The sequence below is a fragment of the Elgaria multicarinata genome, chromosome 2 (assembly GCF_023053635.1).
Source record: "Elgaria multicarinata webbii isolate HBS135686 ecotype San Diego chromosome 2, rElgMul1.1.pri, whole genome shotgun sequence".
NCBI classification, from domain to species: domain Eukaryota; kingdom Metazoa; phylum Chordata; class Lepidosauria; order Squamata; family Anguidae; genus Elgaria; species Elgaria multicarinata.
The window spans coordinates 13,307,018-13,334,771 of record NC_086172.1 but is presented as its reverse complement, the minus strand read 5'-3'; the positions used below and the strand labels follow the sequence as shown (position 1 = coordinate 13,334,771).

At 40.4% G+C, this 27,754-nt stretch overlaps 1 protein-coding gene across 1 annotated transcript in view; it reads left to right on the top strand.

The window, feature by feature from the left end:
- SH3BP4 (SH3 domain binding protein 4) overlaps positions 1-26,078 on the top strand; it is a 50,400-nt gene extending 24,322 nt beyond the window's left edge. The window contains exons 2-5 of the mRNA XM_063116048.1: positions 8,249-8,510; positions 13,906-16,259; positions 24,088-24,276; positions 25,143-26,078. Coding sequence (XP_062972118.1) covers positions 8,393-8,510; positions 13,906-16,259; positions 24,088-24,276; positions 25,143-25,370 — 2,889 coding nt within the window. The 5' untranslated portion in view covers positions 8,249-8,392 and the 3' untranslated portion in view covers positions 25,371-26,078. The remainder of the gene's footprint in view (positions 1-8,248; positions 8,511-13,905; positions 16,260-24,087; positions 24,277-25,142) is intronic.
- Positions 26,079-27,754: the final 1,676 nt, after the last annotated feature.

Genomic DNA, 27,754 nt, shown 5'->3' with positions numbered 1-27,754 from the left:
TGAATATGCATTTTGAAGCAATAGATCATTATGGGGATAAAGGCTTCTTAACCCTTTTCCCTCCATTTTTCTATTAAAAGTTGACCACATACATGCAGGAAAAGGTTACAGGTACTGACGTGTTTTCCTAAGCAGGAGCAAAAGAAGACATTTTCAGCAGAAAAACTGTGTAAGGAGAGAGGGCTAAGCAGCTTGTGTCTTCATGTGCCCATCTTCCACTTCAAATTGCAGCCTCCACAGCTGCAGTGCATTAAAAAAGAAAGAAGTAGAAAATTACTCACAATGTGTAGTTCCATCCATACGCTGGCTACAATTTAGCATATTACAGTGAAATTAGTAAATACCTTCTTACAAAGCCCTAATCCATTCTTACTCCAGATCCATCAGAGACGGCTGTGTAGTCCTTATTTCATTTGTCTGAGTTTGGCTAAGATTTCTCTGTAGGTATGAGACTTCGACAGTTCAATGTAGCAAAACTGCCTAACCGTGTGGCAGGACAGATGCTGGCTCCCTGCTAGGCATAATTATCAAATGGGGAGCAACTACCCAAATGCACACTCCTACTCCTCCTCCTATTTTTCTGCTGCTACTGCAGTACTGAGAATCTCTTCAAAATGTGTGAATTGGTGGAACATAAACACACTAGGGGTGTGTGCTCCACACCAGAAAGATCTGATAACCGTGAACACCCGTGGAGCATTCGATCTTCCAGAGCGGAGATTGGCTGCTTCTAAACCCATAGAATAATTTCAGAGCAGAGAGGTGTCCAATCAGAGCTTCTAATGTCTCTGAAATTATTCAACCATTGTGTGTGTGTGTGTGTGTGTGTGGTATGTCTAATTGAAAACCTCCCAATAAGGAACATGGGGTGATCGGGTGGGGTAGTTTTGCAAATTGATATTGACATCTGTGGCTAACCAATTAGGAATTGCCACAGCGCTGTCCAGGGTGGATAAAAATCAATGATTTTTTTTATAAAAAAATCTAAAAAATAAAAATATATATATTTAAATCAGATTTTTTTTATTTAAATTGGATTTTTTAATAAAATGCTTTTTGAGGAAAAATCTATCTAAAGATAGTTTTCTATTAAAGATACATTATAGTCCAAAGGTTATTCATCATGAAATAAGGATTATTTTTAATTATGTAGCACGAGGCTGTTTAAATTTTTTGGTAAATGAATCCCATTAATCCATTCCCAATGTCATGCTCCTCCAGAGGTTTCTGTAAGATTACTTTTCTCCTTCCTATGAAGTACAGCAGAAAAGTTGACCAAATATGAATGATTAGTCTATTAAACTGGAGATAGATCACCTCGCAATAATTTCATAATTATCTATCTATGATGTGTTTCTAATAGTATAACCAAATCAGTTTTTTTTATATAACTGTAAAACTAATCTGAAAAGTTGCTATTCTAAGAATGAAACCTTCATTTGGTTGTAAATATTAAGATTATACCAGCAAGAATGAGTCTTTGGTAACTCTGAGTTGTGTAAAATATAGCGAGGAAGAGTGCACTTTTGAGGGGTGGGGGAAATCACATGATTAAATCAAGTTTTTCTGTGTAGCGATTTAAATCGTGATTTAAATCAAATTGATTTAAATCAAATCCATCCTGGTGGTTAGAAATCGGAGAGTCCTAGCATATTTCATGTTAGAAATGAAATCCAAGAAACAGTCTTCGAACTAAAACTGTTGGGTGTTTTACTGTGGTTTTAATTTTTGTGAACCGCCCAGAGAGCTTCGGCTATTGGGCGGTATAAAAATGTAATAAATAAATAAATAAATAAATAAATATTCTTTAGCTCTGAAATCTTGCCCATGTTCTGCAGTTCTTTTCTGTGACAACTGTGGTATCTTTTCCTTCTTTGGCCTAAAGCTTCTGCCTCTCTTCCCTTTTTACATATCTGAGATGTGACTCACTGAAGTGTTATGTATCCCTCATGCCTCAAATATAAATTGAAGGGAGAGGGGACATTTTAGTTTTCAAAGCATAGCTCTCTTCCCTAAACAGAAGTTATGATCAACTTCAATTATTAACAACTACCAAGAAATTAATAAGTCAAGGCAGTGTCCCTGGTGGTGTTCAGTCATTGCTTTCAGGAATGTTAAAAAGGGGGGGAAGTAGTGTGTGTGTGTGTGTGTGTGAGAGAGAGAGAGAGAGAGAGAGAGAGAGAGATCACATCTGAGACAAAACAAATACTCTAAATAAGACTACTGCCTGAGTTAATGGTAAAATCAATAGTGTAACTGAACAATACTATTTCTAATGAATAAGTATCAACACTAAAGCTCAATTCAAATGTCATGCCAAACCATGGTCGTTCAGAACCCAAGTCATGGTTGGAACTTCCAGATGTACAACAACCCATGGTTTATTGCTGTATATATACTTCCTCCGCCCCCATCTGCTCAGCATGCCAGTTTATCAATTAAGACATCACAATAAAAGCCCTGTTTGCATAATCTATAGCTTGTAAACCCAGAGAGCTCCGGCTATTGGGCGGTATAGAAATGTAATAAATAAAATAAATAAATAAACTCCAAAGCATGGGGTCTGTTTCTGGTTTAACAGCCAGTTACAAGCCTTGTGTTGTCAATTCAGGCAATGCAGGAAGCTTCCTTGACCATGGTTTGAAAATATAATTGCATTGAGTCTATAATAAATCATGAGGTAATTGGAGCTGGCTTTGTTTTGCACATTTTGGGATATGCACATCTATGTTGACTATCATGCAGAGATAAGGGTTCCCTGCACTTCTTGTCATATCTTGAAGCTTCCCTGGTTATTCCACATGCTGACACACAGAACCACTCTAGTGGTTCTTGCAAGCAACCAACTGTATTTTCACCCTGAGTCCAGTATTGCTGCTTCTGCCACTTCTTCAGGCATTCTCTTAGTCAGGTGTTCCAGGGACTTGCCCACAGGAGTTAACGTGATATATGTCTGTGCACAAGTGGTTTTACTCAGTGGCTTTTCTGATGGTAATTTCTTCCCTCCGAATTGTATCAGGCATTATTATTTATTAAAATATGCATTATTGTTTACTAAAATATTTATGAATTACCCTTCAACCCAAAGCCCCATCTGAAGTAAAATACAAAGGAATTCCCTATCAAAACAATCAAATTAAAAACAGAGCAAGCCATCTTTAAAAACACCCAGAGAGCAGAGTAAAGCTGTTTAAAACCTAAAGCTGCCTGAATAAAATAGTCTTTCTGGTCTGCTGAAGTGTGGGCAAAGATGAGACCAGTCTGACTTCCTTAGGGAGGGAGTTCCATAATCAGGATGTTGCCACAGAAAACACCATGTCCCATAATCCCACCAACTTTTTGTGATGGGGCATTTAGCAGGGGGGAGAGGAAAAGGAGGAGGAGGAGGAGGAAGAAGAGGAAGAGGAAGAAGAAGATTCTAAATTACAGGCAGGTTCATTCCACAGAAGCCAGTCTTTCAGACATTGTGGCCCCATTGTACTCTGTAGGTAAGAACCAGCAACTTGAATTTGGCCCAGAAACAATTGGACAGCCAGTGCAGTCAAATGAGGCCAATATTATAAAGTCTATTAAGCACATACCAGAAAGCAGTCTTGCTGCTGTTGCATTTTGAATTAACTGTAGTGTCCAAACGCTCTTCACAGTCATCTCCACATTGCAGTAATCTAAATGGAAGGTGAATCACTAAATGAATCACTGTGATCCAGGAAAGAGTACAGCTGGTGCACTATATGAAGCTGGGCCTCAGCAGCTACCTCACCATCCAGGAGCAATGCTGGGTCCAAAAGCATCCCTAAGATGCAAATCTCATCCTTAATGGGGGTGAAACCCCAATCAGAAGAGGCTGTACCCCCAATCCCTGATTGGCTTGTCTGCTGGCCAATAGAATCTTGTTTAGATTGAGCTTCTGGTTTTTAGCCCACATCCAATCCCACACTGCATCCAAACAACAGTTGAGGACTTCCACAGCCTCTTTGTCATTAGCAGAAAAAGAGAGATTGAGCTAAGTAGCATCACCCTAATGCATTCTCTGTGTCTGGCTAAACTTTATGGCTTGGCCAGGCAGAGCCTGGAACAAGACATGGGAATACACAAATTGTTAAACTAAGCTTTATTTAAGGAGGAGAAGCAGTTTCAGACATATCAAAAAGAAATATAAAATAGCATTCTAATTAATTATATGACTTGGTAAAGTTTTTAAATGTCACAGCTCTGTGTTTCAAAGACTCCATAGGGGTACTTCCGGGGTGGGCAACCCACAGCCCTCAGAAGCCACCAGCAGAATCGGGAGAGGGGAGGTGCAATCTCAGCATGCAAGAAAGGAGGCAGGATTAATATTGCTGATGGTGGATCATGCAAGACTCTCCTCTCAGCAAGTCCGTTTGCTTTTGAGCAAAGTGGCAGCAAAGATTCATCCCAGTGCGAGTCTTCTTCCTGAAGCAAGAAGTGAAGCCCAGGGAAAACCCCTACTTACCTAGACTATGAACACCAGACAAGGCAGCACCAAAGAATTGCTGCTCCTTTAAGACAGAAAAGATGGACAGCGTGGCGTAGTGGCAACCACTTGGCTATTCGTGTAATTTGCTTTCCTGGAGAGAGTTAGCTGGGAGGAAATTCTAAACCTGCTTGTAGAGTTGTCAGATTCGTGTTATATTTAATCCCAGAAATGCTCTTGTATATAGCATGAAAAGAACAAGATATGATCCTAATGACAATTAGGCCGTAGCTAGACCTAAGGTTTATCCCAGGATTGTCCTGGGGTCAAACCTGTTCATCTAAGTGCCATACAGGGCATCCAGCGCTCAGGCAGGGATGGACCGGGGATGATCCTGGGATAAACCTTAGGTCTAGCTACGGCCTTAGTTGGGTTTTTGTTTTTTTCCACATCAGAAACCAAGAGGAACCGCTCAGTGCTATCAGATGCCTAAAAATTAGTGGGAGGTATCCAACAGTGCCTTTGTGGTCCAGTGGGGGAGGGGGGAGATAATTTTTGCCATCTCCCTTTCCCCACCGCAGCATTTTCCACAGTGTGGCAGATTTGCTAGAGAGGAAATTGACAAAAAATCCTCTCCCACCATTAGCAGAGACCTCCAATGGATCAAAAACCCTTCTGTAAATGGAAAGTCACAATTCATTTCTCTTTCTATCTCTCCACCTTTTCGAGGTCTGGGTCACAGGATCAACACAGGGCTGAATTATTTCTGCAAGAATTATAGTATTTGAAACAGTGCAAGAGTATATTGGCATACCAACTAGTGAAGGGATTGATGGCACTTGTTTTTTTCACGCATTAAAAGATGCGTGAAAAAAGCAAAGGAAATAAAATTGAAATGTGATAATATCTTTCATTACTAAACAAGCTTAGAATTTTAGTCCTGTATTAGAAATAGAAACTATTTATTTATTTATTTGCTGCTTCCTTTTTACTCTTGTAAATATGCAGACATGAGGCATGTTTTCTTTGAAATAATCAGTAATTCATTTGCTCAGGGACCAATTAGAACTTGGAAAACGTTAATGTCTTGGTGTGGGACTGGGAACTATTTGTAACAAATTTGATGATGCCTATGTTCGTATTAAATTCAAACAGGTGGGAAGTAAAGGTGTATACTGACCACAATATTTGACTCAGACATAGATGCAATGCTTTTTAAGATGGCCCAATTTGACTTGCACCAATTCAGAGGCCATCTGCTCCAACTCAGGTACCAAACCTGATCATCCTGGGGTGGTCCCTGCCTAATCCCTGGATCCCCTGTGTGTCATTTACATGAACAGGGATGACCCTGGGACAATCCTGGGATAAACCTTAGGTCTAGCTAAGGCCTGAGTCTATGAGCAAACTTAGCAGTCATGGAATAAGAGATGTCCTTTTATGGATCAGCAACAGAACAGAAAGAACAGAAAGTGGAGAGTAAGAATAAATGGTAAATTCTCCCAAGGGAGGGAAGTAAATAGTGGGGTCCCACATGGATCAATATTGGGACAAGTGCTTTTCAACTTATTCATAAATTATCTGGAATTCGGAGTAAGCAATGAAGTGGCCATGTTTGCCGATGGCATCAAATTATTAAAGTTGTTAAAAGAAAAAAGGATTGTGAAGATCTCCAAAGGGATATCTCCAAGCTGGGAGAGTGGGCATCCAAATGGCAGATGCAATTCAATGTAAGCAGGTGTAAGGTGATGCATGTTGGTGCAAAAAAAAACCCAACTTCAAGTATAACCTTATGGGATCTGAGCTGTCAGTGACCAAACAAGAAAGAGATCTTGGGGTTGGGGTGGATAGATCACTGAAAATGTCCACCCAGTGTGCAGCCTCAGTAAAGAAGGCAAACTCCATGTTAGGCATTATTAGAAAAAGGAATTGAGAATAAAACTGCATGTCTCATACTGCCTTTATACAAACGTATGGTACGCCCACACTTGGAATAATGTGTACAGTTCTTGTCACCACACCTGAAAAGGATTTTGTAGGGTTGGCAAAGTGCAGTAAAGGGGAACTAAAATTATCATAGGGCTGGAGCATCTCCCCTCTGAGTGTTACAACGGGATTGTTTAGCTTGGAAAAGAGAAGGGTAAGGGGCCATGATAGAAGTATACAAAGTTACACATGGCTATCAATAGCTAGTAGTCACAATGGCTATGTGCCATCTTCATTATCCAAGGCAGTAAGCCTATATACACCAGTTGGATGCCCACTCTTCCAGCTTGGAAAGATCCCTTTAGAGCTCCTGAAATAATTTGGGGTCATCAGCAAACTTGGCCACATCACTGCTCACTCCTAATTCCAGATCATTTATGAACAAGTTGAAAAGAATTGGTCCCAATACAGATCCCTGTGGATTCCACTATTTACTTCATTGGGAGAATTTACCATTTATTCCTATTTTCTACTTTCAGTTCTTTAACCAGTTACTGATCCATAAGGGGACCTCTCCCCTTATTCCATGACTGCTATGTTTTCTCAGGAGTCTTTGGTGAGGGACTTCATCAAAAGCCTTTTGGAAGTCCAAGTAAACAATGTCCACTGGATAACCCCTGTCTACATGTCTATTGACATGTTCAATGAATTCTAGAAGATTAGTGAGTCAGGACTTGCCTTTGCGGAAGCCATGTTGATTCTTTTTCAGTAGGGCATATTCTTCTATATACTTACTAATTTTGTCTTTAATAATACTTTCAATCAATTTACCTGGAAAAGATGTTAAGCTAACCGGCCTGTAATTTCCCAGATCCCCCCCCCCCCGGATCCCTTTCTATTAATTGGTATTACATTGGCCATATTCCAGGCCTCTAGAACAGAGGCTGACTTAGGGCCATGTTGCATATTTTTGTTAGAAGATATAGCTGTTGGTACTTGGAGTTGGAAACATCTTCCCATATGAACCTGCCCATAGTTTATGTTAATCATTGGAGGTCTGTTATATGTCCCAGCAGAGAAGTTAGGTTGGTGGTACATAGGATGAGGCCTTTTCAGTAGCAATACCCTAATTGTGGAATTCTCTCCTGATGGAGATGAGGTTGTCTGCCTCATTGCTCTGTTTTAAAACAGTGAAGACTATTCTGTTCCATCAGGCTTTTAACTCCCTGATTTTCATTTTAACACTCAGATCTTATTTTTGGATGGGCTCACGTGATCAACTTGGTGATGTTATTTATTATCACATTTATATCCTACACTTCTTCCAAGGAGCTCAGGGTATCAGACATCCTGATAACAATCCTTTGAGATGTGTTAGGCTGAGCTACTGACAGACTGGTCAAGGGTCACTGAATGATACACATTTCTAAGAAGTATTTGAGTCCGGGTCTTCTTGGCCAAAGTCCAGATAGTGACATGAGAACATTTATTGCATGGCAATCTGCCCACTTAACCCTTCTATAACTTTTTGATGAATTGACATTATGGAAGCTTTTTGATGAATGAAACAAGCTTTTGGGTTGTTTTATCTTAACTCTGTTGTGCAATTCTGTCGAAAAGTTGCTTTCTAGCATCTCTTGCAGACGTTAGCTTTCACTAGGAAGAGAGCTCTTGCCTGATGGCCACATGAATGTAGTTACAAGTAGGTCATCTGAGTCTTGCCATTGCTCAAAAGTTGTCAAGATTATTTGTGGTAGTAAAATAACACACCTAGATTCGTTTGTTCAAAGTAAAATGCTTTTAATTGGAAAGGTGTTTTTTTAAATAATTTAATCACACAATACTTCTAAGAGAAACCATATTTTAACTATCTCATTTTCTTTTTAGATTTTCCTCACGGTATAAAGAATTGAATGACACTGTAATCACATTGGTAGCTAGAACTCCTGAAGATAAATGGCACAACATTTGTAACAACTCTTCTAGAGAAGATGGCACACTAGATTTTCAGGGACGGGCGCAGATCTCAAAATGGCAGCCCAGAGGATTCGTGCTGCTAATGCCACTGGCCTCCCACGGTGCAAGTCTGAGGGGACATTGATTGATCTGAATGAAGAATTTTCAGAAACCAGCTTCAGTTCTGTCAAAGGTGAGATTCTTCTCTGTAAGTTGGAGCATTCACAACATCCAACTAAAACCAGTGCTTACAAGAGAAGGAGATTCTGTATGCATATCACATATAGAAATCTTAATAAACCATGATTTGCACTAACCGTAATTTTGAACCCAAATTTTGCCTTTGCCTTCCAAATGTGGGAGGTTTAGAATTTCTTGTCTGCTTTCTTCCTGTGTATTCAGCACTACAGTAGCCTCTAGAGGCAGAGTGATAACTGTAACTTCTGTTTGTCAATATGTTTGTTTGTTTGATTGATTGATTGATTTCATAAATGTTTGCCCTACTCTTCAGCTGTTAAGGTTCTCCAAGCAGCTTGAATAAAACCAATATAAACCAGTAATAATAAATAAAACATTAAAAGCAGAACAGTTAATCAAAGTGTCAAAGCAGAATTAAAACTAAGGTTAGAAGGTTTTTTAAAATTCAACCTACAGCAAAAGGCCTTGGCAAATAATTAAAAATAGTTTTACTTAGTGCCAAAAATGAAACGTTTCCAAGCAAAACTCTCTGGGAAGGGATCTGTATAAACAAGATACGGTAACTAAAAAGGCTCTGTCTTTGGTCATGGCTTGCAAATCCATTTCAGTCCATGGATTCCCATTCTGGCTTGTCAATCAGACATTGCACCAATCCATAGTTATGTTTCCTGAACTATGGCTTGTTGCAATATCTGAATTGAGCTTTAGTGTTAGGACTACAGACCACTTTAGAATATCATTATAGAATGAATTTCACTGATGTAAATGTTCTTCTAAGGAAGGGTCTGAGAGTGTAAAGCTTCTAAATAAGTGGCAGAAGTAAAGACTTCAGCATGAAAAAAATGTTTATTCTCCAACGTAGCTAACATAATGGCTCAGTGCCACTCAACAGTTGAGTTTTTAGGAGATACTCCCCATACAACATGTTCTAACTCCACCATTGTGTGACTGTGGGCTACTGTGGAGTTGAATAAAATCCATCACGATGTTTGATTGACAGTTCCTCCGCACCATGTCCTGCTTTGTTGGTCCCTAGTCAACAGCTGGCTGGCCACTGTGTGAATAGATTGCTGGACTAGATGGACCCTCGGACTGATCCAGCATGTCACTTCTTATGTTTTTATGTTCTCTCTCTGCTCCCCCGGTCCTCCCAATGGTATCCCATCAGCCATTGCTGCTAAAAAACAATCCCGGCAGCTCTGCTAGAACAGCAGTTGCTCCTTTCGCTGCTCTTGCCAGGGAACTCTGTAGCCAGTGGGAAAAGTCAATGCAATGCAACAGAAAACTACACGGAACCCACTACACAACACAACAGTTGTGCAGGAACTCTCCTCTACACAGCGTGGATATTCTGCATGGAGTGTTTTCCAAAAAGCTCCCCCATTGCATGGAGTTTTCCTGCCAGACAACACATTTCTCAACGGTGGTGTAAAAACTCCACTGTGGAGTTCTAAAACCACCATTGACTAACTAACTGTTAGTCTGAACTGACTAACAGTTCAGACTAACAACTAACGTGTTGTCTGAACTGAGCCAATATGACTGTTGTTGCAAGGCAAAGACAAGTCTTTTATCTGTTTGAGAATTCATTAAGACAACTCAAGGAACTGCTCAAAATCAGAACTGTGGTTAGGAGGACATCTGACTTGAGCTAGGGTCTTCCAAATGGAAATGGGGAAACAGCTTTCAAAGGTTTCTGATGGAATTCGACATTCTGCCCTTCGAGTTCCACCATGGCACACTCCCAGAAAAATGTACCTGCCATCTCTTTCCAATCTTACTACAATATTCAAGACATTATGAATGTTTAGGCATGGGGGATATGTGTCATAAGTAGTAGAAGATGGCCTAGCTATTATTGGTTAAAACTGAAGGACTAGATGGACTCGCCATCTGACTCCAATTGACTTTTCACAGAACAGACAGATTTTTTCCCTCACAATGTTCAGTGAATTTTGGAGTGCATAAGAACATACAAAGAGCCCTGCTGGATCAGACCAAAGGTCTATCTAGTCCGACATTCTGTTTACTCAGTGGGAAGCCCTTGAGTAGGACATCCTGGTGGCAGTTAAGTATATTTTAGTATTTCTAGTTCGTTGCAGACGAACTAGTTAAGAGCATGAACTATAAGTTATAAGATTCAAATCTCAGCTTCAGCATAAACTCACTGAGTGGCCATACATACATACATACATACATACATGTGGGAGCATTCATATGAACTCACTGAGTGGCCATACATAAATTCAGGTGGGAGCATTCAGGCGTGCTGCCCCTTAGAGTCTATCGAAAGTCCAAGGAGGAGGATGCTATCTTCCAGGTCGGCATGATTTTAAAGCCACCATTTAAGGTAAGCTGGGTGTTGTTGTTGTTCCCATGGCAGGGCTGAAGCATGCCAGAGACCACAGTGAGTTAATTGGGTGCATTGTGTTCCGGGCTACTGTGTGTAACATGGCTTGAGAGCAAGAAGGGATTTTGGTAAAATTTGGGTGAATCAGCACATTTAGCCAAAAGTATTCAGTGCCTATTGAAAACATGAATTCCTTGTAGGAAATGTAGGAACATGAAGCATTTCATGACCAAAATGTTGTGTACTGTTCCTGTATTTGCCATAAGATTCTTCTTTGATTGAAGTTCAATGGTTGAGAGACACATGGGCCACAGCTAGACCTAAGGTTTATCCTGGGATTATCCAGGGTTCACCCCTGCCTGAGCACTGGATCCCCTGTGTGTCACCTAGATGAACAGGTTTGACCCCTGGACGATCCAGGGATAAACCTTAGGTCTAGCTATGGCCTTAATGGTTCCTGGAAATAAACTTGATCCAGAGATGGAAAACGTTGCCCCTCACAGAATGTGGCTTGTTGAAGTGGCCTGAGGAGACAGGTGGGAACCCCTCCGGACATGTGCAGTGTGACGGTGGGGGAGGGGTTCCTGCCAAAACAACGCTCCAAGCGGGCGCAGAGCCCATGATGTGTTTATGCACAGATGGCCACTCGAAGAATTGCAGTGAACAGGCAAGAGCAACCTGTTATTCCCCACACTCATTTATATCAGCTGTGCTCTTGCTTGCCTTGCTCAGAGTTATTTTCCTTAATAATAATAATAGATGGAGAATATTCCTTAAGGATGCTTTTCGCCTTGTCTAAGATACCTTGAACTATTTGTATTCTTACTATGCAGGGCCTTCCTCCCACTATGCAGGGCCTTCCTCCCACTATGCATGTTATATGCATTCTGTTGCGTGTTTTGTGGGAAATTAAATTTCATTTAAGATTCAATTAATGCTCAGTCCTATATTTTACTTTTCCTTTGAATCTTGTACTCACTATGAGCCTTTGAGTGAGTCCATTGAAACAAAGAAAATAAGTGTGTGTGTATATATTTGTGTGTAATATAGGCTGACCCTATGAAAAGGAGGACAGGACTCCTGTATCTTGAACAGTTGCATAGAAAAGGGAATTTCAGCTGGTGTGGTTTGTATGCATGCAGCACCTGGTGAAATTCCCTCTTCTTCACAACAGTTAAAGCTGCAGGAGCCCGGCCCTCTTTTGAATCTGGTCACTCTAGTATAGCTCCTGCAGCTTTAACTGTTGTGATGAAGAGGGAATTTCACCAAGTTCTGCATCCATACAAATGACACCTGCTGAAATTCCCTTTTTCTACACAACTGTTAAAGATACAGGAGCCCTGTCCTCCTCTTCTTATGGTCACCCTAGTGTAATATAGATTCTCTTAGTGTACAAATTATCTTCTGCTCCTTGTATAAAATGTCCACTGATATTCCAGTTAAGATCCCCCCTCTCTCTTTTTTTTAACCTGAAGCAATTACTTACAATCTGTATTTCAATACAGGAGAATATAAAATAATCCAAAAGGGAGAGGCCCCTCTGACTTCTGGCAGGCTCACATATTGTACAGCTATTTCTTTAGATTTGGCTCTCACTAGTATGGAGTCAGATTCCCCAGTTAATAAGGCAATTGTAAAAATAATCAGATATAGGAGGAATGCGGTGCTTGCAAATGCAAGTACAAGAAGCGCTGTTTCAGACGGCTTTGCAACTATTTTACCAATACGATGCTGCTGAATCAGTTAATGGCCAAGGTCATTCCCAATAATCCTGTTTTTCCTATCTTGCCTTTGTTACTTGCTAGAGCCACTTGCCAGAGCCACAGCTACCAAAGCACCTCCTTGACTCTTTAGTGATGAATCTGCAGATATTGAGACCACCATATAACTCTGCCCCTACCCATAATATATTTACAGTTCAATTCTGTACATGTCTTCTCAAAAGTAAGTCACACCAAATTAAGTGGGGCTTAGCCTCCAGTTAGTAGGTATAGGTTTTCAAGTTTAGTCGCACATAATGCAGTGCAGAGTAGAATTAATATCTTAGAGGATCTTGCCACGACACAGGCTCTGAACACCAGGCCCGGCCGCGGCTACTCCCTGCTCAAGCCAAGCACCACCACTTGATACGCCTGAGGCGAGGGATAAAAACCAGCTTCCTCCAAACTACGTGGAGAAAGGGGTTTAAATGGAGAAGGATTTTAATATATAAAATAAAACACTGTGAGTTTTATATGTGCTGGGGAGAATTATTGACAGAGTGGGTGTTAAATGAGTAAACTTTAGATGATAAATGCCAAACAGACCCGTGGGATTTTTGTGGTAGTTTAAAAACAAAACAATCAAAATTTATTTTCAAAAGTACACAAGCTTTGTTTCAAATAAACCATTTAAAAACCTTTTTGAAACCTTTCATACAATCCTTTCACTCATTCACATACGTGCTTTCCTTTTTCTCACACAATCACTCTTGAACTTTCTTTATTATCAGTATTGATTAATATACATCAACTACGTGCACACCACACTCTAAAGACACCACTCTCTACACTGACCCTCAAATTTCTCAGAACTTAAGTACCCTAAACACAGAGAGCACTAAAGACTCTAAGAGTACCTAACAAGTCCCCCCACAATCCCCTCAGTCATTCCTTTATATATCACTCCTCCCCCCTCCCAAGACATTCTGACTCCGCCCACTCAGGCCAACATTCTAAAAACCACAGACTTACAAAATGCAGACATACATTTGGGAATTGACTTGTGGGGTGTAACGCCACAGATCTCTTGAATAATAATCATTTCTCACACGTTCACAACAATGCATGGTATCTTTTAATAGTCACTAAAACCATTTAGTGAAGCAGGGCTTAGGGGTCTGTAGGTGATAGATGAGTGGCTATTAAAAGATGTACTTACGCAATGAATGATTATGGGTATGGGGGCAACAGTGCTTCAGGGATCGGTGTAACTTGTGCAGTGTGGCTAGATAATTGCACCATTTGCAGTTGCTCATTCATATTCTCCCTTTACTTTGCAGTGCCTTCTCCTAGTGCCTTGATGGTAGACAATCTTACATCATTTGGAAATGCAAAGGAAGTTGTAGCAATTAAAGACTACTGCCCAAACAACTTTACCACCTTGAAGTTCTCCAAGGGCGACCACCTTTATGTCTTAGATACCTCCGGTGGCGAGTGGTGGTATGCCCACAATACCACAGAGATGGGTTACATCCCATCCTCCTACGTCCAGCCTGTAAACTACCGGAACTCTTCTTTAACTGACAGTGGAATGATAGACAATCTGCTTGAAAACTCCGATGAGGGAGCCAAAGAACTTGATCTGCTCGGAGACTGGACAGATGTAAAGTGGAGCTTAACCAAAAACAACCCTTTTTTGAATAACATGCAGACTAACCCTTTTCTGAATGGGAATGTGCAGATAATGCCTGACGGGGACAAGGAGTGTTCCCGCCAAACCACGGTGGATTTGTTGCTCTTTGACACAGGGTTGCCTACTTTTACAGGGTCGAGTTATGCAACCGATAGCAGTGTAGGTAACCATCTTGATGAGATTCCATCAATAAATGGATTTGAGTTTGATCAGCCAAGCAGACGGGACAATCCTTTTTTCAGAAGCAAACGGTCGTACAGTTTATCAGAGCTCTCAGTACTTCAGGCAAAGTCAGAAAATCTGGCATCCTCAGGCTTCTTCACTGGGTTGAAATCTCCTACCCCAGAGCAATTCCAGAGCAGGGAAGACTTCAGAGCTGCATGGCTGAACCATCGGAAATTAGCAAGGTCATGCCATGACTTGGATCTGCTGGGCCAGAACCCCGGTTGGGGTCAGACACAACCTGTGGAGACTAACATAGTTTGCAAGCTGGATAGTTCTGGGGGAGCAGTTCAGCTTCCAGATACAAATATTAATATTCGTATTCCAGAAGGACATGTAATTGCTGGAGATACACAGCAGATCTCCATGAAAGCTCTGTTGGATCCACCTCTGGAACTCAACAGTGACAAATGCAGCACCATAAGCCCTGTGCTGGAGATTAAGCTGAGCAACATGGAAATCAGAACCTCCATCATACTGGAGATGAAAATCTCTGCCGAAGTTAAGAATGACATTGTGAGCAAGAGTTTAGTAGAAGTGCAGTGCCTGCGGAGTGACATGAAGGAAGGCCCATATGCACCATTGCAACTAAGATATTGCTATGGAGACACAATCCAGGTTGAACTGGAGAACCTGGAGCCTTGTATGTATATAGCAGTTGTCGCCCAAGGACAGAATATTCTATATCCCTACACTGTGTGGGATTACATCACTAAAAAAGTTACAGTTGGTGTCTATGGTCCAAAGCACATACATCCTTCTTTTAAAACAGTAGTTGCCATCTTTGGACATGATTGTGCCCCAAAGACTCTGTTAGTGAATGAAGTTACGCGCCAAGTACACTGCACAGCACCTGTGGCACTGCAGTTGTGGGGCAAGCACCAGTTTGCCTTAGCGAGGCCACAAGATCTAAAGCTTTGCATGTTTTCAAACATGACTAATTATGAGGTGAGAGCCAGTGAGCAGGCAAAAATAGTGAGAGGCTTCCAGATGAAACTGGGCAAAGTCAGCCGCCTCATCTTCCCCATCATGTCACATGACCCTAATGAGCTGTCCGATTTCACGTTGAGAATACAAGTCAAGGATGACAAGGATGCCATACTGACTCAGTTCTGTGTTCAAACACCACAGCCACCTCCCAAAAGTGCTGTCAGGTCTACCGGACAGCGAAGATTCCTGAAGAAGAACGAGGTCGGAAAGATCATCTTGTCGCCTCTTGCAACCACCACCAAATATCCCGTCTTCCAGGATCGGATTGTGGCAAACCTCAAATATGGCAAACTGCTGAAAACAGTGGTGAGGCAAAACAAGAACCATTACCTCTTGGAATATAAGAAAGGGGACGCCATAGCTTTGCTAAGCGAGGAGAAAATCAAGTTAAAAGGTCAGCTCTGGACAAAGGAATGGTACATTGGCTACTATCAGGGTAAAATTGGTCTAGTCCACACCAAAAATGTGTTAGTTGTTGGGAAAGTAAAGCCAAATTATTTTTCTGGACCTGAGCTCACTACTTGTATGTTGTTGGAGCAAATCCTGAGGCCTTGTAAATTTCTCACCTACATCTATGCTTCCGTAAGGACTTTGCTCATGGAAAACATTAGCAGCTGGCGTGCGTTTGCAGACGCTCTGGGATATGGCAACCTGCCACTTGCTTTCTTCTGTCGAGCAGAGCTGGACAGCGAGCCAGAATGTGTGGCTTCTGTCCTGGAGAAATTGAAAGAAGACTGTAATAATTCGGACAATAAGGATAGGAAGTCTTTCCAGAAGGAGCTGATGTCAGTAAGTATTCTGGTTGCTTGAGGCATTCTTAATTCAAAAATGGCCGCTTGCTCTTCTGACCTTTTGTTGGGTTAGAAGTTCAGCTGAGCAATTACTAAAATTGAAGGCTACTGCTTACTTCTAAAACACTATAGCTCAGAAACCAACCCTTCTTCACTGTTGTTATATACTATCCTGATCTACCCTGAAATTAGGGTGTTTGGGATTATGGCTGTACAACCACTTCCGCATTATGCTCACTAAACAGTTTTAGGGTGCAAATCTAGACTTCCATGTAATTACCACAGAAAGCAAAAGTGATTAGGGTTTGAATATTAGTCCTGTTGTTTTCAGTGGTTGAAATGCAAATAGAAATGTTTGCATTTTGTATTCTTTGTATGTTATCTAAGATTCATTTTTGTACGAGTGATTCTAACAGGGAAATGCAATCACAAGGGACATCTCGCTGCATTTTATTTATTTATTAATAAATCCACCCCAGGTGATGAAATCCAAATATCACCACAGCAAATACTATGACTGTATTTCTATTTCCCTGCTTGGGGGTACATTTTTTTTAGGAAGAAGCAATCTCAGATAAATTTCATGTTAAGGTTATGTCTGCCTCAGAAATTGCTCATAAAAACTTTGCTTCAATGGGCAAGGAACTGGACTGCAACTGACAAATTGAAAGCCATGTCTCTTGAGACTATGATTATCTTAATAAGGCAATTCTACCTTTTTCATTAAGTAAATATGACCTTCAAGAAATCTATCTTGTGGAACAGCTGGGTAATGATCTCACGTCTCTCTCAAGAGTATAGAAAATTGTATGTGGTCAGAGCAGCATTGTAGTTATAGCTGCAATCAAACCCTCCTCAAAATAGAACATCTCTTTTTGGGACACTAAAATTGGTAAATAAAGCTGAATTGTAGACCCAATGTCTAAAATAATAACACAACAGGCTTTTTGGGGTGGGGGGTTTGATGAATGCATGTAGATGAATTTGACTTTGAAAAGAGCTTTGCCTTAGGACTAAATGCTTCTTTTATGTCAGGGTCTGTAGACCACATGTCTTCATGGCCATTTTTGCACACACACCCTGCTGAATTTGCTGCTGCTCCAGCAGTGAAAAGCACAACAATTTTGCACGGAAACATTTTGTAAAATGGTTGCATTTTTTCTGCTGTTACTGCAGCTAATTCAGCAACAATATCAATGGTGGCAATTTCATTGGGGGTGGGGGGGGTGCACCCCAGTGGCTTCTGTGGGCAATGTTGCCCCTCAACCTTAGGAATGTAAAATTTCCAGAAATTTTGAAGCCATGGGGGGGAAATGGAAATTTTCGGAAAAATTTAAATAATGCAATATTAGCACTTTTTACAGATTGAAAATCACTTTGTTACTTTAGTAACATAAAATGTAATTATGTCCAAGTAGGTTTGGTATAAATTATTACATTTGGTATATTAAAAGTAGTTTATTCAAACAATTATTACAAATTTAATGTATTTTTTTAACTTTTTTTGTAACAAATGGAGCTACAAGCTCCTGAACTGTAAGGAATCTCTTTGGTTCTGCCAGTTTATGTGGAGCAGGCAAAAAATCAATTTAAAACAACAACAACAGAAGAAACTACCAACATTAGCAACAAAGAAAATTATTTATGTTTCCACTAGTCCTCCAGTGTCAAGACATAAAGCACCCATTCCCATAAAAAGAACTGAGGAAAAAAAGGGGAACCAAGATTCAATGAATACGCATGAAATTTAATCAGACTCATTTTCTGACCTATAGCTATCACTATCAGTTTCAGTCTCTGCTTCAATGGCAGTGCTGTCCCCTAGAGGCAGAAATGCATCTTGCTCTTGCATTTGAGAGTTGTAGTCTCAGTTTGCAACCTAGGACTTGCTTGTCCTTGGTACATAGACATTGTAATAATCTGATACTGTACATAGTTTTTAGAAATCATTTGGAGAAGTAAATATCTGAACACTTTGTCTTAAGATTTTATTCATCATGCTAAAATGAAACATCCCCTAATCCGTTTTTTCTCCATTTTTTTTTCAATTTTTTCAAGAGGCTTCGGGAAAAAAACCATTTTTTCCATTTTTTCACATCTCTACTCAAACGGTTAAATTTGCCCACCCCTGTTTTACATAGAAGATGCTAAAAACTGACTGTGTCCTGTAGGGACCCTCCCACTTCCCTGCCTGATGTTGAGCTACTGTAATACAAAATGACTGCAAAGATCAAGGACAGGAGGGAAGTGACTATCCATAAAAAGTTAACAGTCAGCGAAGATTCTGCAAGGGGAATGAAAAATCATAAAAGGCGGATGAAAAGCATCATGCAAAGGACAGAATGGAGCCAGCTCTGTTTTGGCAGTGAAAATAGGATAGTTTAAAAGTTTGCTAAAGACCTGAAATGGGGTAGCTCCATCACTGCAAATGAAATTGTTATAGGATACAAATCATAGAATAGCAGAGCCAGAAGGGGCCTACAAGGCCATCGAGTCCAACCCCCTGCTCAATGCAGGAATCCACCCTAAATCATACCTGACAGGTGGTTGTCCAGCTGCCTTTTGAATGTCTCTAGTGCGGGAGAGCCCACAACCTCCCTAGGTAACTGGTTCCATTGTCGTACTGCTCTAACAGTCAGGAAGTTTTTCCTGATGTCCAGCTGGAGTCTGGCTTCCTTTAACTTGAGCCCGTTATTCCGTGTCCTGCACTCTGGGAGGATTGAGAAGAGATCCTGGCCCTCCTCTGTGTGACAACCTTTCAAGTATAGTTTGATCATGTCTGCCTTATAGGAAGAACTGGATAATCTCCTGGACTGATAGTACTACCCACAGCAGGATAACATAAATGGTACAAAAATAGTGTATTCTTGAAGTTAACGGCTGAAGTTAGAGTATCTGCTGGGGTTGAAGTAATGGGGGGAGAAAATTCTCGCCTGAATCAGAAAACGACTAGGCTGTCAAAGTATTATAGCTGTAGAGAGAGGTCTTTGAAGAACAGACACTGTGTTTTGTCTTGCATTATTTTTTTGTAAACAGCTGCAACAGCAAGAACAGGGTGAGAAAGAAAGACTCTCTTACTCAGTCTCGATAAAGGCCGTGCCCTGAGAATGTTAGCAATAGGGCTCATTCAGGCTCATTCCCTCCCTTTCATACTGAGAAGTAAGTAGCAGTAGCATCCTCCACTCAGTTTGGAATGACTTGAGTAAAATAACTTAATTTACTTTTTTGTGGGGCAGAGGGGAAATTAACTACTTCATACCCCCAGTAATATCATTGGCAGAGGCAAAAATCATGGAAACATACTGACTGGCATGCCTCCTTTCCAAAAATTTACCTGATTGTGGCCATAAAGCAGCCTTATCACTGAAGCCGTAGCTAGACCTAAGGTTTATCCCAGGATCATCCCGGGTTCATCCCTGCCTGAGCGCTGGATGCCCTGTGTGGCACTTAGATGAACAGGTTTGACCCCAGGACAATCCTGGGATAAACCTTAGGTCTAGCTACGGCCTGAGAGTCATTGTAACAGGGCTGAAGCAGCAACATCTCCGGATGTAAAGCAATACTGGAAATGTACTTTCCATGATGCCTGATTATTGGGATGCTGCCACAGGCATGCTGGGGATGAGGCAATAAGAACTACATTTCCCATGGTTCCTTGCAGCTGAGGTTCGAGACCTTGCCACAAAGCTAGGTAACTTTGGGAGAGGCAGGGGAAGGGGGCAGTGGTGGCGGGCAAGGGAGACTTGGTGCTGAGGTAAACTCATTCCACTTTGTAGTGGATTTGTGTTCCTTTCAGCCGCCTATATTATGGGTCTTAGCCTAATCAATAGAAAGAACTGACATTGATATGCTAGCTATACACTAGTTGAAGAAACAGGTGTCTCTAGAAAGAAGGAGAATATTTTCAAAGTTGGTGTATTGCACAGCCTACAGACTCTCTCAGGCCATAGCTAGACCTAAGGTCTATCCCTGGATCGTCCCGGGGTCAAACCTGTTCATCTAGGTGACACACAGGGGATCCAGTGCTCAGGCAGGGGCGAACCCTGGATGATCCCAGGATAAACCTTAGGTCTAGCTGTGGCCCCTGACTCTGCCTTCCAAACAAACCCAAGTTTTATTTTAACAAAGTCTTTCCCTTAATCTCTCTCAGACTGTGGCCTCTCTCTCCCTAAGCCAGAAGCAGTGGGTGTTGCCCTCAATCTCTTCCTGGTTCCTCCACTGGAAGCACAATCCACTCAAACTGAGTCATATTGTTACAAATATTGAATCCATGGCATCTGGAGTTTTCTTGCAAGAGCCCATTTTTTGGTGAATAAATCAGCATTTCTTTAAACCTATGTGAACCTGAATTTTATTTTTTCACTTCTTCTATGAAGCAGTATTTGGTGTGGATTTTTTAAAAGCCCAGAACACATACAACTGCCCATAAGCTATTTTGGATTTAATTAGATATTTGGAAAACAAAGTTTGGACTTTTATTAAGATGTTTCCCCAAATACATAGACCGTGTGAATTAAAATTACATTCTTCCAATGTTACTTTGAAATACAATTTGAATGTGAAGTCTTCTTTGGTTTACTGCCTGGTTTTGGTGCATAGCAAACACTTCAGTTAATAAATAATATGGAAGGGCATTGTTAATGCAGAGTTGCAAGGTATGGAAAAGACCAGTGAGGTCCATCTGGATTTTACCACGTTCTTCTCCTCCTTCTCCTCCTCCTCAAAAGTACAAACAGTATAGGGAAGCCTGATGGGGAATTAAAACGCCTATTGTCAAAATAGTGTGGTAACCACTCCAAGCGCATGTAAAGCAATACTGGAAATGTACATTGATGGTGCTATATAAATAAATAATAATAATAATAATAATAATAATGTAGGTTATAATGTAATTAATGCAAGTTATTACAGGCCAGCCACTGGGGCTTCCCCACTCCATGATTCCAATCCTGATCAGTTGCAGAAGTGAACTCTGAACCATCCCACCTCCCAACATTAGAATATGGTCTTTGTATTTAAATGAATGGACTATTCCCGATGGTATGCAGTGAACTCAAGGCTCTTGCCACTGGAACCAACAAAAGCAGAACGCCAAATTTAATCAGCATGATTTTTGCAACTGGTTTGCTTAATCTCCTGCACTGAGTTCCCAAATGAAAAGGAAGAGCTGAGTTCAGCCACTTTTGGGGACTGTCTTTTGGAGAAACAACTTACCCTTAGTTAGCACCTAATTTATTTATTGCATTTTTATTTATTGCATTTTTATACCGCCCAATAGTCAAAGCTCTCTGGGCAGTTTACAAAAACCATGGAAACCATTCAAAATATAAAACAAACAGTATAAAAGCATAATATAAAATACAACATAAAAACACAACCAGGATAAAATCGAGCAACAGTGCAGAATTTAATACAGATTTAAAATTCAAATTTAAAACAGCAAAGTTAAAATTAAGTTAATAGACTGTTAAAATGCTGAGAAAATAAAAAGGTCTTTACCAAGTGTAACTCTTGTGCTTCCAATAGCAGCTCCGCATTTACTGCTACATGAGCGGAGGCACATATGCGCCCATGTGCACAGTGGCCCTGTTCAGAAGACACCTTAAACCATGGCTTTAACCATGGTGGTTAAGCCAGAAAGCCATGTGTAAACAGCAACTGAAGTTCTGTGAGAAGCTACTTCATTTGTTCACTAGTGCATCAACCATGATGCAGGCAGCTGAGGAAGAGAAGGGAAGAATTCTGCCCATCCTCTACCTGGGGTTAGAGATTCCTTTCATCTCTATGCCCGCTTGTGTGGGAGAAGATAGTGAAGGGGTCGCTGACATTGGGAAGAGTATATTGGCTCACCAGTTGTATATCTCTGTGTTATGTTTACTTCTGCTTTGAAATTGAGTTTGGAATAGAGTGTGTGTCTCCCCCATTGACCTGAATCATGTTTAGACATCCTAATAGTGGTACAATTAGAGATGTGAAGGCCTGGGGGGAAAACAGAAAAATTCAGAAAAAAAAAATCCCCCCCCCCGTTTTTTCCCAAAGCCTCTTTTGGGGTTTCCCCCCCAAAAAAAAAAATTGAAAAAAATAGATTATGGGATGTTTCATTTTAGCATGATAAATAAAATGTCTAAGACAAGGTGTTCAGATATTTGCTTCTCCAAATGATTTCTAAAAACTATGTAAAATTTCTGTGCACCAAGGACAAGCAAGTCCTAGGTTGCAAACTGAGACTACAACTCTCAAATGCAAGGACAAGATGCATTTCTGCTTCTAGGGGGCAGCACTGCCACTGAAGCAAAGACTGAAACTAATACTGATAGCTATTGGTCAGAAAATGAGTCTGATTAAATTTTATGCATATTCATTGAATCTTGGTCCCCCCCTTTTTTTTTCTCAGTTCTTTTTTATAGGAATGGGTGCTTTATGTCCACTTGACACTGTGGAGGACTAGCGGAGACATAAATAATTTTCTTTGTTACTAATGTTGATGGTTTCCTCTGTTGTTGTTTTAAATAATTTTTTGCCTGTTCCTCATAAACTGGCAAAACTAAAGAGGTTCCTTACAGTTCAGGTGTTGCTAACAGTTCAGGAGCTTGTAGCTCCATTTGTTACCAAAAAGGTAAAAATAAAATTTAAAAAGTAAATTCAGTTTGTAATAATTGTTTGAATATACTGTACTTTTAATATACCAAATGTAATAATTTTATGCCAACCCAACTTGGACATAATTACATTTTATGTTCCTAAAGAAACAAAATGATTTTCAATCTGTAAAAAGTGCTAATAGAGCATTATTTCAATTTCCCCGAAAATTTTCAGTTTTTTCCAATGGCTTCAAAATTTCTGGAAATTTTACATCTCTAGGTACAATAATACTATTTTTCCAACTATAATATTTACTGACCAATAACTGAAGGCTTATCTTAGGGTGATGCCATTCTGTTTTAATTTTTTTTTTTAAGTGTACCATAATATAGGCCAGTATCCTTATTTGTATTTAAATTTCTCAAACTATTAGATGGTGCCAGACAGGCATTTCTCTCTGGAATTTGGAAAATTCCAAACTTTAATCTATTTTTTTTCCCAAACACAGAATCAACCAAATTATTCATTTGACTATATTTAGGGTGACCAAATATATTTAGGGTGACCAAATATATCTTTAACAGTTGTATTGAAAGGGGGATTTCAGCAGGTGGCATTTGTATATATGGGGAACCTGGTGAAATTTCCTCTTCATCACAACAGTTAAAGCTGCAGGTGCCCTGCCCTCTTTTAAATCTGGTCACTCTAGTATAGCTCCTGCACCTTTAACTGTTGTGATTTAGAGGGAATTTCATTATATGTACAAATGACACCTGCTGAAATTCCCTTTTCTATGCAACTGTTAAAGATACAGGAGCCCTGTCCTCCTTTTCATAGGGTCACCCTACTATATTCCTTGGTTTAACTATTAAGTATTTACCTGGAAGTGCTTCTGTATGGAGAAACTGGCAGCACATTTTACTAATGTGTAAAATCAGTAAATGAACCCATCAGAGAAGAAGAGATTAGAAGTTCCTTAATTATGTCTCTTTTCTCTTGTGTCCTAGAAGTCTATTGCCTATTATCCTAAGGAATAAAGATCTGTTTACATATTTATTTATTAACATAGCAATTAATGTAGTATTGTTGAATATGAAGATAAGAAAAGAGTGTAAATAAAATAGTTGTGGTGTTTATAATATCTCCTCTCCTGCTACCAAACATTACCTACACCGAAAACCTGTTGAAACTTCAAGAAAAGTAGTCAACCCATGTCTGACTTGGCTGCTTTTGCCTTCTCTCAGGCCTTACTGAAAATGGACTACCAGGGCTTGGTTGTTAGGCTTATTCAGGATTTTGTGCTTCTGACTACGGCTGTAGAAGTGGCCCAGCGCTGGAGAGAACTTGCTGAGAAATTGGCCAAGGTCTCCAGGCAACAGATGGATGCCTATGAAGCCCCCCATCGGGACAAGAATGGAGCTGTAGACAGTGAGGTAAGAAAGCACTTGTGTAATAGATTCTGAGTTTGCTGGATGACTGACTTTGTACAATGGCTTGGAAAAATAGCTTGTTGTTATGTTCAGCTGCCTTTTTGATCTCGGAATGATGACCAAGCCTAGTCTGAGGTACATAGCAATTTTTGTTGTGTGGTCACTGTGTCCAAAAACACAGCCACACACAAAGGAATGCATCCATTCCTCTTCCAGTCTTGCAGATCTCTAATTCATTGCAAAAAGATTGAAGTATGACGTGATAGGTGCAATCGTAATGTTAGAGCACACATTGAATCTATTTTACCTTAATTTTTGTGAACTGCCCAGAGAGCTTTGTCTGTTGGGAGCTATAGAAATGAAATAAATAATAAACATACTCAGCACAGTGCCTGTTTCCCTGCTGTTTACTGCCTCCCCCCCTTGACCCACCCCTGGATTGAGGGCTCATATTAAGTAGTTGCCCACCCCTGGATTAAGGGCTCATATGCCACAACATACTCTGGTGTCCTAGGAGTAAAGCTGGAGATGGAATGATTTTTATAGAATGGATTTTTACCCATTGTCCCCAAGCACTGAATTGCGTTGGGAAAGGCAGATAGCATTTTGTATTTTACATTGTATTTTACATTGTAAAACAAACCAATCCCCATCAGTGCATTGAACTGTCTCTTGGCCCAATTAAGTTGTTTAATAGGAGAAATCAGATAGGATGGCGTTCCTCCCATTAAGAATGAGAGTTCTACTGTACAGTGTTATCTGCTATCTTGCAAGTGGGTACTGTGTACACCAAATGCTTGGCTAACGTAAAATTAAATGGTAGACAGTTCTTATCATCTGCTTTTATGTCAGTTTCTTGTTTTTGATAGGCAATGTGGAAGCCAGCGTATGACTTTATGCTAACGTGGAGCAACCAGATGGGAGACAGTTACCGGGATGTTACCCAGGAGCTTCACATTGGTCTTGATAAGATGAAGAATCCTATCACGAAACGCTGGAAGCATCTAACAGGAACCCTAATTTTAGTCAACTCCCTGGATGTATTACGGGCAGCTGCCTTTAGTCCACAAGAAGAACATGACGATTGTGCCATCTGATGGGAGGTTGTAACCTTGTCAAATCTGGCTGCTCTTTATTTCTATGTTTTCCCCTAATGGTGTATGTGTGAGAGAGGGAAAACAGTTCTGAAAAGCCAAAGTTTTGGACAGTGATTCCAGGGCTTGGATTTCAAACTTCTTACGCTCTGCAGAAGACTCCCAAGACTGTAGTATTTTATATACTCTGTGGTTGACAGCCTTCCTTAATTGCAAAATGGAACTTTTTTAGGCATTTGCAAATATCAGACTTGAGAGTTGAAATTGCTTTGGGGAGGCGTTACCATTTTTATGGAACATGAACAGTATTTTTGTCCTTTTTTAAAATTATCACTTTGAATCATTGATGTATATTAAAATGAATGAAGCACAGCCTTGCAAGCATTTGGATTCTAATACGTGACTCTCAGAACTGTTTATAAATCAGTATGTTAACTCCACCACCTCCTGTGATCCTATCAGTGTTATAGCTGTTCTCTGTGATTTGCTTTTATGTACACCCTTTTGTAATGAAGAAAATGCACACCTTTTTCAATGTAGCTTATTTTTGTAACCCAAAATTTAGCACTACGTGTCAGTGTCCATGCAACAGTTGTGTTTCACTTCTGTCTGCTTCAGAACCTTGATCAGAAAGAAACAGAAACAATTTCAGGTTGTGGGACTGCCCCATCCCCTTTCAGATTTAAGAATAATAAACTTTAATTGATATTATTCGTGGTCAAATACAATATTTCACTTCATTGAATGTTTCATCTTTTAACAGTAGCATCTGGCCAACAGTTGCCTTCTTCAGAAGTTTACATTGTATGGATTCGCTTCAAATATGGAAGATGGGTGTTTCATGATGGTTCTTAATTGTGCCGTCATTCAATGCTGGGTCTGGTCTGTGCCAGTTCGAACTGAATTCTCCTCACTGGATTATAGAGAAGCGTTTGGCCATGTGAGGCCCTCACCCACTGCACCTGAAGTAGTTGTAGCCCTTGAACACAGCCCTTTATCACCTCCACAAGAACTTGGCTCACCTCCGATTAGGAGTAATCGTGCTCTGAGAGTACCACACTATTGTTCATATGTTAATTCTAGGTCATTGGTATTCACCATATGTGCTGTTTGACAAGAAATGCTGTCCTGGGCAACTGAGAGTTGAAATGGCGTCACCTGTGTGGCTTCATAGACCATATAAAAGCTATAAAAATAAGTCTAATTGTTCTACTTTCAAATGAAAATTTAATAAAACCCTTTCAGTCTACCTTTTGACTCAAAAATATTTAGTGTGGGAGAAAATACATGTGTGTGTTTTTCCGGGTGTGGGTGTTTTTTTTCATTTTAAGATACGTGCATTAAATCTCCCAGATAATTAGGTACTGTTCAAATACTGTATACTAAAACTTTTCTTTTTCAGTCAAGATTTGCAGACAGACATAAAAACACCTCATACTGTGGCCACTAAAAGTAACTTCTTTAACCTGTTTTCTTACATTAAAAGCATGTTACAGCTTTGTTCTTTGGAACAAGCTGACCTTTCAAGCAACTTGGGTTATGCAACATAACTTTCCTATCTGCAGTTCCGGAGTTTCATGGAAGCCAAGTCGAGCTTGTTGGGAAATCATTCCTGTTGTTCCATACAAGTTCAGATAATGGGGGCGGGGAAGAGCCTCTTGTTCATTTCGCTTTTTAACCAGCTCCTTTTAAATGGCCCCTCCACCCTCTTTTGCAGCAGTTTCCAATGAAATGCACCTTAAATTCTGGATCTTGTCACAAGAGATTGAAGCAGATTCCTATGCAAGTTTTCGCAGCCCATGTTTAAAGTTCATTACGTTAGTATTCTTGTATGCTCAAGGAACCCTTCACTCCATCCCCAAAGTATATATATTTTCTTCTCTCAAAGTCAGGATCTAAGCAAGTTATTGAACGGTGTGTTTGAGAGTATGGGGAAAATGTCCTAGTGCCCCATGGAAGAACAGAACACAGGTTAGAGAGCCAGAATTGCATGATTAATACAGGGCCAAGCAACCCGTGGCCCTCCAGATCTTATTGGATGCAACTCCAATCAGTCCTAGTCAGCAAAGCCAATGGTGAAGGATGATGGGCGCTGCAGTCCAACACCGTCTGGGGAGTCACAAGTTGTCCACCCTTGGAGTAATAGAGGTTTTGTTTTTGTTTATGGGATTCTCTTCTATAATGGTATTGTTCAGAACTGAAAACAGGCTACAGAATGGTTAGTCTCTGTATATGCACAAAAATGCAAAGGGAATATATTAAACATGGTCGTCTGTGTCACCCACAGACTCATGAACTGACTTGTGTGTGAGAATCCAGGCATGTATATGTATATAAATATTCTCATTGAGTTGTGGACAACCACTGAGCTGATGCACCCACAAGTG